Source organism: Pholcus phalangioides, unplaced genomic scaffold, assembly GCF_987345545.1.
Source record: "Pholcus phalangioides strain wild (caught in Gottingen) unplaced genomic scaffold, Ppha-v1.0 ptg000007l_1, whole genome shotgun sequence".
In the NCBI taxonomy this organism is placed as follows: domain Eukaryota; kingdom Metazoa; phylum Arthropoda; class Arachnida; order Araneae; family Pholcidae; genus Pholcus; species Pholcus phalangioides.
In genome coordinates, this window is record NW_028301600.1 from 20,707,660 (window position 1) to 20,720,361 (window position 12,702).

General features: G+C 38.7%; 1 protein-coding gene across 1 annotated transcript; it reads right to left on the reverse strand.

Moving 5' to 3' along the window:
• Positions 1-896: 896 nt before the first annotated feature.
• Positions 897-12,458, reverse strand: LOC149085047 (leucine-rich melanocyte differentiation-associated protein-like). Its single transcript, XM_089232820.1, has 7 exons — positions 12,252-12,458; positions 8,623-8,723; positions 7,751-7,877; positions 6,501-6,640; positions 6,262-6,379; positions 4,977-5,070; positions 897-2,013 (listed from the first exon to the last, which is right to left on the reverse strand). Exons 1-7 carry the CDS (start codon positions 12,297-12,299, stop codon positions 1,934-1,936), a joined length of 708 nt encoding a protein of 235 aa, XP_089088946.1. The 5' UTR covers positions 12,300-12,458; the 3' UTR covers positions 897-1,933.
• Between the last annotated feature and the right edge of the window lie 244 nt (positions 12,459-12,702).

Genomic DNA, 12,702 nt, shown 5'->3' on the forward strand with positions numbered 1-12,702 from the left:
GCTTATCCGAATACAACCAAATTTTCAGGATATCTTAATGAGATCATGGGAAAGAGGGACATGAAATAAAAATATATTTCACTTTTTGACTACAAGGGAAAAAAGTAACGCTTTTTATTGCATTTTACATTTTTCCGTGGTCCATATAGCCTATACAGGGTGATTCAGAAAAGATAGGAAAAACTTCAAGAGGTGATAGTACACACCAATACAAACAATTGTCATCAAAGAATGCATGGTCTAATATGAAACGCAAACGCGCTAGCGTGTTTCGAAACGATCGCTCCGCAAACATTGAAACGGCATTCCTGTTGAAATTTATCGGGAGAAAAAGAACACCATGCATGCAAATGTAACCTGGGGAAGAAGAAGAAACCGTATGCAAATCTACGTCACAGTGAAAAAAAGGCGCGGACGCCAGCCCTGTGAAGTTATTCCAGCGTGCAACCGTTTTAACAGTTGTAACGTACGGGATAATGGCACACTTTAGTAATACTGAGTCCGCGCCTTTTATTCACTGTGGCGCAGATTTGTATACGGTTTCTTCTTTTTTCCCAGGTTACATTTGCATGCATAATATAACATCAGACGATAATCCATATCATTCTGATGTTTTGAAAAATTCTCCATTGTACCGATTTCTGAGATGCAATAATACTGATGATGTATATTTTTAAACTTTGAATTTTGTATATATATGTTTTTCTTGTATTCATATATATGCAAACTGTAACTGGGCTTTTGCCTGTAGTTTCTATTTAAATAAATAAATAAATAATGTGTTCTTTTTCTCCCGATAAATTTCAACAGGAATGCCATTTTAACGTTTGCGGAGCGGTCGTTTCGAAACACGCTAGCGCGTTTGCGTTTCATATTAGACCATGCATTTTTTGATGACAATTGTTTGTATTGTGTGTACTATTACCTCTTGAAGTTTTTCCCATCTTTTCTGAACCAGTTTTAATGGAATACGTCCTCCAGAACGGGAGACCTACTCCGACCTATGTAGCACCCGTTCTGGAGAACGTATTCCATTGGAACCTGCTGGTTTAAAATCAATAAAAAGCGCCATTTTTCACCCGGTGGTCGAAAATTGAACTAGATAAGATATATTTATTTGCACCACAACACAGATGAATTCAGAACTCCAGAGATAAATCCCTGATATTCATGTTATACATACAATATTGGAAAAACCTTAATTAATTAGTCAAAGACAAAGAAAATTCAAATTCATGGAGGCGAGCAGGTAATTGACATGAATAAACGTTGATGAAAAAAAACCCTATTTTTTTTTTATTTCATAAATTTCTCTCCCATGGTCTCATTAAGATATCCTAAAAATTTGGCTGTATTCGGATAAGCAGCAACTACTCAGAGTACGGGAGCTTTAATTGTAACCACTCTGTATTATACTGTTTTACTCTTTCTTGTTTTTTTTCCTTCCTTTTCTCTTCTTTATTTTCCTTCTCCTTCTTTTCCCTTTTCTAACGTGCGGTTAGGTTAGGACAAGGTTACCATATTTATCCCGATTCGTCGAATAGAGATCATCTGAATTTCTTGCCAATCGCTTGTAAGCGAAGGGGTTAAAATGAATATTCACTTACGTGGTGTCCTTTCACTTCTGGTGTGTGCTGCCGTGTCAGGAAAGCATTTTCGACCCTGCATTGCTTCTTAATTTCGATTCGTCTTTGAGTCACTTACTCCTCCCAAAAGTTTGTACACGCGGTATATAGTACCTCTGTTAATTACATAGCTGCATACATGTATGGAACTCATGTAACTAGTCAGGATAGGTCTGACCAGGTGCTAATCAGACGGATCACCCGACGGAACACATCAAGGCGAATTGTTTCTATTTTACAGAAAAGACCAAACGGCGAATAACTTTTAGCTTGCTACTGTATCATTCCTGCTGCTTAGATTCCCATTTTCAGAGTTCTTTGTCACGTATGAACCTGTTCCCTTCTGAATGAGCCCCTGTGTAACGCTGTCGCAATTTTCCGAATGCTCCTACATGAATGAACCAAATCATGTATACATGCGTAGAATATCACGAGTAATTTTTTAGAAGCGTTCGTTTCTTCTTTTTCTATAATTTGATAAGTTTAATAAATGTATAGGAATATAATGAAATAGCTAAAAACTTGAAATGAAGACAGAGAAGCACCTGGTGAATTAGTATGGAAATTGACTAATATTTTTTCAGTAAAAGGAACAGAAAGGTTTTCCAAATAAGCGATTGATTTTTCTTTTTTTTTGGGGCTTTGGGGCCGTTCAAGTATTACGTCAGCAGATTTTTAGCCATTTTGACCCCCCCCCTCAAATTTTCACCAGCGCTTCCCCCCACCTCCTAATGTATATTGGAATCAGATACGTACGCGAGGGGGGGGGGGGTATGATAAAACAAGAAAAAATTTATGCAGAAAATATTGGAAAAAAAAATTTAATTTGGGGAGAAAATACCTTTATATATGTTACTATAATCAATTTCTGTATTAACTTCAATGCTATTTGATGGCTAAGAACACAAAATTTTTCGTTAAGAAATTCATTGCGACCCACCTTCTAAGCCACAAATGCCAAACTTATGGCTCTCAGGGATATCTGATGTGGTCCGCCACTTCAAACCTAATTTTGGTGAAAATGAGCCAAGCGGCACATTTACAGATCGCTTAAGTGATCTGTGGCGCAATTCCAGACTATTTTAGTGACCCGCGACACATCTACAGAGTGACCCACGGCACAGTTCCAGAATACTTAAGTTGTCTGTGGAACATTTAGAGATCTCTTAAGTGGAATGTGGCACAGTTTTGGAGCACTGAAGCAGCCCGCAATGCAGTTCTACATTACTCAAGTTACCCGTGGGACATTCCCAGATTATCTAAGTGATCAACGGTGTAGTTACAGATCATTTGAGTGACGCGCGACACAGTTTCAGAGCACTTTAAGCAGCCCGCTACACATTTCTAGAACACTTGAGCGGCCCGGACACATTTCCAGCTCACTTGAAGGATCAGCGGGACATCTAGGGATCGCTAAAGTGATTCTATAGGACTTATCAATAAAAATAATGTTAGTTCAGGTGCCCACAAACTAGCGAAAGGTTTTTCTCATTTTCGGTACACCCAGTAAGATACCATTAAGAATATCTCATATTTTTATAAAGGGTGGTTGATGACGTAAGCATTATTCAAACCCCCTCCCCCCTTGTCATCAAAAGTCAGCATACCCGAACCCCCCATCGATGCTGACGTAATACTTGAATGGCCATTTTTGTCCATCTTGTTATATATAAGACGGTTCATTTGAATATCTGAGAAGAATATGTAGATTCCGGTCAAGGGGAATAATTGGGACTTCCAAACGTTTCGTCCACATCTGCGGTGGACAGAAACGGAGTCGACGTTGAATATGCCAGTTGTGGATGAAACATTTGGAAGTTCGAATTCCACTGGACAATGACTCTTCAGCCCGGAATATCCTTACCTTGACAGGGACCATTGGCGTACGCAAGGGGGGGGGGGGTTTGAGGTTCTAACCCCCCTCAAACCGAGATTATAGTATTATTTTACAGGAAAAAACATAACACCCCCCCCTGAGAGCGAAAAAAATTGAACCCCCCCCCCTTTTGAGAAAATTCTACGTACGCCTATGACAGAGACACCGGCACCTTTCTGCAAATGTTGCTCATGCAACACCAGTCATATAAAATATAAATGGTATTGCTCAGCAATATAAACATAGCCGTAAAAAGATATAATAAAATCGCTCTTTGAGAATATGGCTAAAAAACTAATTTCTAATTTCTAATACTAATTTCTAAGCCAAGATTTCCAGTTGGTTACCATACATTGATTTTCTAACAAATTTCTAGTGACAAAATTTAAGAACTAACAAGTTTGATCCCTAGGCCGCTGGGCCCACCAGAGATGAGCCATTATTCTGCCTACGCGAGGAATTTGTATAGGCAAATATTAATGCAGTCGACCTCGTTATTAGCGCTAAACCACAAAGACCAAATAACATATTTCAACGATTCACAACTATTCCCTATGGCTATATTTCTTGGAGAGATCAATGCGATTGGAGAGTTTTCCGAGAGATCTTCAAGACATTCTACTACAAGCCACACTAAAATAGAGACATCTTTGATATGGTGTTGATGGAAGACTATGCATCCTGAACCAAGTTAAATTGCTTTGCTCCTTCTACTGACAGTGAAGGCCTCAGAAACAACGCAGAATGTAGTTTCAGTCCCCTACGTTAAATTAAAACGTATCTTAGAATTTTACGCGAAGAAAATATTCACAAATTCAGGATCAAAAAGGATGATATCAAATATAATAGCGGGACATATGGTCATTCTATATATAGCGATAAATTAGAGGTGCACTTTAAGCATCGTCACTCATTTTTAACCTCCTGTGCCCCTGCACCTTGACGTCTGAGTCGTGAAAGCCTACATTAGTCTACCACCTAATTTTATACAATTCATTACTTCGGCAGATTCAGGAAACTGGCTAAGTAAGGAGATATCGATGGAAAATTCGAAAGGATGGAGATATCGAAAGGAAAATTCACCTCTGCCCTCACGGGGACTCGAACCCTGGTACCTCGTTCCCGCGGACGAGTACTCTACCAACTAAGCAGACAGATAGAATTGTCTCTCCTTGGTGCGTATGTATATGCTGAATGGCTCCGTGCAATGGACGGTGGCAACATTTTACTAATAGCTCGCAAATGACATCAGGGCCACCAGATGGCGGTATATGACGAAAGACGTCACTCTCCCTTGTTAATACGGCAGATACAGGAAAACTGGCGAAGTCAGGAGGTATCGATGTTTCAGGAAAAGAAAATTCATCTCTGCCCTCACGGTCCTGAAACATTGATATCTCTTTACTCAGCCAGTTTCCTGTATCTGTCGTATTAACAAGGGAGAGTGACGTCTTTCGTCACAATTCATTACTTACCTCTGTGTGTTCCTTCTTTCTTGCTATTTGATGGAAGTGGGGAATAATGAACGAAATCTTCAGGATCTTGTTCTTCTCCATAGTCAATTTCGTCCTGAATGAATTTTAAATAAATATAGTTAATGAAAATAACTGTAAGTACATCCTAATTAGAGTACATTGGAAGAGTTTCGGGAAATATAAAAAAATACAAAACGAACTCAGTAGAAAGTGCTGTAAAACATGTACCTAACACTGTATATTCCATTGTCACGTCAATTTAGTAAAAGGTAAATTTCACGTTTTAACTACCGAAAGCATGATTTGAAAAATTAGATTCCGTGGTATTGAAACTTTCCACTTTCTTCGTCCAGTGTCCAACATATCACTACGTTCAAAAAGTTTCGGAACTTATTTTGTTACTGGAGCATGAGTACAGATAGAACCTGTTTATTTGGTGTTTCCTTCGAAGTAACTATCCTATGCAATTATGAATTTCTGCCATTGTTCATAAAAGGTGCAAATGCGGATTGCAAGCCTCCTTTTGCCACATCCTTCAGTGCCTTCGTCGCTGTTCGTTGCACTTCTTCATAACCTGAGAATCGTTGCTCATTAATTTTTTATCAGAAGAAACAGGAAAAAGTCACATGGGGCAAGGTCAGGGGAATACGCTGGTTGCGGAAGTATCGGAATGATGTTTTGATAGGTAATCTAACACCAGGAGGGACCTGTGAGTCCTGAAACGTCTGTATGATTCGGTGAGACACAAGCAGCCCATATCTTTGGAAGGCCAAGTCATGGGTGTTTGATTCATGAAAATGCACTAGCTCATAGGTTCTTCTCCTGGTATCAGATTTACCTGTCAAAACATGACATTCTGATACTTCCACACACCAGCTTATTCCCCTGATCTCACCCCATGTGACTTCTTCCTTTTCCTTCGGATAAAAAATTTGCTTAAGGGAAAATGATTCTCTCAGGTTCCGAAGTACAGCGAGCAGCGACGAAGGCACTGAAGGATGTGGCAAAAGAATGCTTGCAATCCGCATTTACATTTTTGTATGAATGATGACAAAAATGGAATTGTACCCTAATTGCATAGGGTACTTACTTCGAAGAAAACACCAAATAAACGGGTTCTATCCGTACTCATTCCTTCGTGATAAAATGGAACTTTTTGAACGTAGTGGTATATGAAACTCCGAGATAAAAAAAATTCAGGGTTATCTACTGGGAAAAAATGGGCATTTTTATAACATAACAATATGTACATAATCTCATCAGTATTTGATGATGTTTTGTTTACCGGCGGTTTTACTACTTTCATAAAAGAGCCCACTCGTTTTGATTCAATACGCTCGTATTCTCGGACAGGAGTTGAATCCAAGAACTTTAAACGTGGAATTCGATGCAAAACGTAATACCTGTGGGAAAAAAACAACCACGTAAAAAATATTTCTAACTGGCAAGCTCATTTGAATATAAACAAGAAATAATGAGTAAAATTAATAATTTATTAATCGCATGTGATGTAATACTACATACCTATATCTCACATAATCTTCGTCATCTTTTTCGCAATTTGAGAGCTGATCCGGACAGGCAGGATTTCCGAGAAGACTCAGATATGTGAGATCCGGATATAAGCTCTCAAGCTCACTTAATAGTCTTTCAACGTCAGAAAACTATCGCAAAAAATCGAAAAAAATCCGTCATTAGCAATAATGGTTTCATTATCAGCTTGAAGCCATTGCAATCCAGCAGCATTCAACTCAGTAGGAATTTTCGCTGTTATACAGGGTGATCGTAAATTTTTTCAACAAAAATACACATCAGGATCAACAATATTTACAATGGCCGCATTCGGTCTTTAATGCCAAAAAAGTATGAGTATATGCCATGACTTGGCATCCTCACATTCCGATCCGGACCTCAATCCGCCGAACATCTTTTGAAAGTACATTAAAAGGAACTTGTAGATCATTATCTCATCATGAGAATAGTTAATGCTGCGGACAAGATCAACACCATGCCAAGACGCTCTGCTGTCTACGAAAGGGTGTGACAGATTAATCGGTGAAGAGGCTGTGTATCTATTTTGAGCCTTTCTCTGAAGTGAATCAGATTGTGCAACTCATTAAATTAGTGAGATCTTTTTTTTACTGTTAAAGCGAGCAACGTGAACATGCAACTTAACTCTTTTCTGGTACCTGTGTACTATGAAATGAATTCGGTTACATCGCAAATACTGTCTGTGTTAATGTGTTCTATCAATAAAATTTCCTGGTTGAAAGAATTTACGATTATCCTGTAGATACAACGCTCTATCTTTACAGCTCTGAAGTTGATGGCTCCCAGAAGAATGGGGCAAAGCCGCTTGAAAGTTAATTCAGCTTTGGGGGGGGGTCGACAGGGATCCAGCCCGGAGGTGGGCAGAGACGATTCTCATCTTTTTTTCCCACGCTATAAATAAACTATAGAGAGTCCCGCCAAAGGTCCGAGCCAAGGTTTCTAAAATCCGAGCCTAGGAGCTCTGTTGCAGATTGTGGGGGTTAATGCTGAAAGCTAGCGTTCAGTTGGTACAGACTTTTTTTCATGAAAATTATTGTAGGCAGATTTTAATCACTACTGAGCTGGTGCATGAATAGAAGCCCAAATTTTTCGTGATCACGCTCACTCGTATATTTGACTGAAACGAAGAATGCTCGAAAACTTCAGATGCCCATTCAGCAGTTCAAAAACGAAAAAAGAACACCGTGAACGTGAAAAAAAGATAATTAAAGCATCATACTCACATTGTTTTTATTCAGAGATAAGGTGTGCAATCGAGGGAGAGATACGAATTGCACTGAGTCATCCAACGCATTATTGTCTAAAACCAATTCTTCAAGGAAAGGAAACATTTGCAGACCACTCAAATCACTGGAACGTTAACAGCAACAAATCAAAAATGAATTGCTTCTATAATCACACAAATAAAAATAAAACTTACTACATACTAAAGTTATCAAAACAACCAATATTTCTATTCTCAAACAGCCAATGCTTCTATTCTATTCTCTCGCCGGATCTCAATCTGTATGACTTTTTCCTATGGGGTGACCCATGGCCCCCACAAGGGTGGGGCTGACAGGGCCCGGGACAATTCTCACCATTTTTTTGTTTTTTCACGCTACAAATTAGCTATAGAAGGAACCCATGAAAAGCCTGGCCCGGGGGCCCGAAAAAATTCTCAGCCTAGATGTGGGGGCCATGGGGTCACCTTAAATCACTCGTTTATGCGATACCTGTGGACACATCAAAAGCATACCTGGTACCTTAGAATGCGTCCGGGAATCGTTTTTACGTCGTTGTAGACTGTGCAATGACGTCAGCGGCCACCACTTCCAAAAACTCTTGTAATAATTAATTAAATAAATCTTTTTGTCGTTGTTATTGTACTTTTTGTCGTTCCAGCGCAACGTAAAAACCTGCATTCGTTTTTCGCGATTTTCACCCTCTCAACGTGGTTTGCGACACCATGTTACATTGCAGTTTTTGTTCCTCTTGATCAAGTATATTCCCCCCTCAAATAAAAAATTTTTATCAACAGAACTGAACAATACGCAATTTTTGCAAAATATTTTTTTTATCAAAGGATTCGAAATTAAAATCTTTACACATTTACCTTAAAGCATTAAAGCTCAAATCAAGTCGTCTTGCTTTCTTTCCATACATTTGTCCCAAGATATTTGGTATTGAATGGCATTCTTGACCAATGTATGAGAGCTGGGGAAAAATAAAGATTCAATGAAATCGTAGAACGTTTCATTGTTTCGCACATCTATCGTTTCTCATCAAAGCAATTCTGTGGAATGTATGAATGAAAAATAAAAAATTTCACTTAAAAATCGTGATCCATGATATGTTTTTCCCCGGCTATAATTCAGTAAAATAAGACTAAAGAGTCTATTTTGATATAATATGAAATTAGACAGCGGCAGAAGAAAATATTACGAAATAGACACACGGTTTTGATCCCTCGCATTTTTTGGATCGAACCAGAATAAATTTTCGAAATTAGCTAATCCGTTCATACTTACTTCTACCGCAATAATCACTTTCTTCTCGTTTTCATAGCTTACGACACACACGTGCGAAGTTTGTCCGCGGTGACAAGACCTGCAACAAACGTCCTGAGCAACATCGCTAGGAAAATCTGGCATAACTTCAGTTGCATCCGGAGACGATATTACTCTCAGAGTTTCACTTTCGTCGCAAGAAATATTACTTTCAGTTTTAACGGCTTCATCATCAATAATGTTCATATTTAGTTCGGAATTCTGTTCGTTCATAGCTTTAAAGTGTATGGAACATTCGATGTCTGATCGTGATGGAAGAATGTGTGTGTGTTGAATCTACTTTCCTATACTTTGAAACTGTATACAGCGGATGCTAAAAACGGGACGTCATTGACGCAGTGAAAGCTGATACACCCGGAACTGGTTACGCTAAGGTACTAAAAGAATGGAACCTTCAGTCTCAACAACAAACTGAAGGTCTGGCAAGGTCATAGCAAAATTTTCACTGCTGAACATTCAAGACTCCAGGTAGTTATTCCCAGGGCCGCAACTAGATACTTTGTCAGCCGGGGCAAGAACACATTTTGCTCCCCCATGTAACGTAGAAAGAGCAGTTTAAGGGTGTATTCTGCGCCCCCCTCTGGTCCAGCAACCCGGGGCACCAGACCCGTCTGCTCCACCCCCCCCCCTAGTTGCGGCCCTGGTAATTCCCCCGTCAATCACAAAGCTCGAACAAAGCATACCGTTCCTGAGTATGTGAGCATTAAAAATACTTCAACTTCGTTTTAAAAATTTGTAATATTTGCTGGGAAACGGTTTAAAACTTCCTTTAATTCTCACTTGATCGACAACTTATAATTATATAAATTTAAAATATATACGCTTGAGTGAGTAGGACTTCTTTGTAATACTTTTCGAACACCATGCTCGTGTAAAAAAAATTTAATATACAGTATTTACACGAAAAAAAAAGCAAGAGCCCTATTGTTGAACATGTTTTAATCTGGGCCGTCTTAACAGTATCATGGGCCCTCGGGTCAAGTGTTTTTTTTGTGGCCCTACCAGGTAAATTCCAGAAAATTTCAACTAAATCTCATTTTTGTGAGGCCCCCAGGCGGTGACCGGGTGCGCCCGTGCGTTAAGACGGCACTGGTTTTAATTGATATTTTAAAGTCGAATTCCGTTTTAACGAATACCGATATAGCGAAAATCTCGTTTTAACGAGCACTTTTCTAATCCCCTAGATGATAAGCTTACATAGGAACAATGTATAAAACTGGAATTCCTTTATAACGAAATTTCGTTATAGCGAAGTGATTTCTCCGGTCTCTTGGCGTTCGTTGTAACGGGATTCGACTGTATATGATAAATTTGTAAAGAAACTAAAGGAAATATCCTGTAAATATTCTTTCCATATTATGGAAACAGTATATACAGGGTGTCCTGTAAGTATTAGCACGGCCCAGGGGCGTAGCCAGAAATTTCGTTCGGGGGGGGGGGAACCAAAGTGATAGAACAACAGATTTGGCCATTTTTCCCTTTTTTCGGTCATTTTCTCACATTTCGGGGGGACCAGACCCCCAAGTCCCCCCCCCCCTCCTCGCTACGCCCTTTGCACGGCCTTTATTTCATCAACCGTCCGTCGTAGAGGCATGATGCCAGCTTAAAAAATGCTCAACAGGAGTTCAAAAATTACCCTGTCCCAGTTTTGAGAGTGAAACTACAGTGTGTAACAAAATAAAAAAATCTAAATTTTCATACGGTCCTCGCTACAACGATACTCGATATAACGATAAATCCCTCTACAACGATATTTTTTCAAGTGGAAATGGCAAAACTCTGAAGTTAAACGGCTGCCTCTCAATGTAAAGATAATCACGCTACAACAATATTTTTTTTTGGTTCACAGAGTATCGTTATATCGAGGTTTCACTGCATATGATCACTAAAAAAAGATAAAATAAAATATACAGGGTGCATAACTAACTACTCTCACCGCAAATTACTGGCGAACCGCTGATCCTAAAGGTATACTTCCAATTAGGAAAAAAATATCCAACTAACGTGTGGACCTCAGATACGTCATTCATATTGCAAGGGGGGTTGTATAGTTATTAAAATGAAAAAGTAAGCTTTTTTATATGGACACTCTGTCTTCAAAAACCTAATACAAAAGTTGTTGCCCTGTCTCTCCTGAGGCCAACAAAATAAATTCTACGTTTCTAAGTGTAATATTCGCTTGAGATACTTGAATCAAAAAGAGGAGAAAAATTGACGGAAAAACAGCATAAATGAGGAGGGAAAGGCATTTTCGGTTAGTTTATGCTGTTCTTTCCAAAATTTCCTGCGATTTTTGAATTCAAATATCTCTGCGAATATTGTGCGTAGAAACGTGGAATTTCTTTGGTTGGCCCCAGAAGAGACAGGGCAACAACTTTCTAATTGGGTTTTTGCTCACAAGGTGTCCATATAAAAAGTTATTTTTTCTATTTCAATAACTATACAACCCCTTGCAATATAAATGACGTATCTGTGGTCCACGCATTATTTGGATGTTTTTTCTAATTGGAAGTATACCTCTAGGATCAACGATTCGCCAGTAATTTGCGGCGAGAGTAGTTACGCACCCTGTATATACTAATATCACTACCTCTTCCAAACCATTTCAAAAACCAATATCATATACAGGGCTGCGACTAAAATCGGAAATTTTTGACTCTCTCACCAGCGGCAAGTACCCATTTTGGCACTCCTTCCCCTCGTGATTTTTAACGAACAAAAATCAAACTTAACGCTCTTTCTGGACAACCCCCGGGGCACCAGACTGCCCTTGCCCTCCCTTAGTTACGGCCGTGATCATATACCTGGAATTATACCAAATCTTGATTAAAACAAGATCCCTTTGAGAACCTGTTTTTACTAAAATATTTGAAGAAATCTGATCTCGCATGGTATTTAGAATAAACATGTTTAAAAATTCCCCTTCATATATTCCTCGTAATAATTTTTTTTTTAAGTCTCTTAACACTCGAAAATGATCCGGATTTACATGTTAAGAAAGAAAAAAAAAGATGAGGTGTCACTGACCCATATTATGTTTCCCAACACAGCGCTTTCAATTTTTTTGTAAGAACATATGTGTCGTAGATTATTATTAAGCTTCCAACACCAAAATAAAAATAAATAACACACAATGTGACAAGAGAGAAGAGTCAGTTTCATAATCTAATCTTACCTGATATGCATGAAAGGTGGCTGAAGTTACTTTTGGATCGTACTCCATGAAATAGCACGTGGTCTAAACGCCTAGAATTACTAGTTCTAATAGTGATGGACATCACGTGAGTGTAGCTGAGGGCATTTTCTTTCCTACTTCACCAAATCGACGGCAAAACTGGTAGAAATGAGTTTTTGTGTGAAGTTTTTGCTTCTCTAATAAGATAAAGAGCTTAAGAAGCGAAGGTCGTTTGAGCTACGTTTTTATCTGAATAAACACGTCATCTTGATGGGAAGAAAAAAAACGTTGGCCCCGTTGTGTTGACGTTTTTTTTGTTTTTGGAAATTTTTCTCTTCTAATATTATTTTTCAACTAGTTGAATTAACCTTTCAAATTTTCGTGTGTGTTTAGAAATATACACTTACTTTGTATCGAATTCCATTTATTTTCCCTCCAATCGTTTCAATTA

What these genes read in the sequence shown, in the direction of transcription:
- LOC149085047 (XM_089232820.1), bottom strand. Translation starts at nt 12,299, where the DNA reads ATGGAGTACGATCCAAAAGTAACTTCAGCCACCTTTCATGCATATCAG. An exon ending in TATCTCTGAATAAAAACAAT is followed by an intron (nt 6,641 to 7,750) that starts GTGAGTATGATG and finishes TTTTTGCGATAG; the next exon opens with TTTTCTGACGTTGAAAGACT. An exon ending in GAAGATTATGTGAGATATAG is followed by an intron (nt 6,380 to 6,500) that starts GTATGTAGTATT and finishes TTTTTCCCACAG; the next exon opens with GTATTACGTTTTGCATCGAA.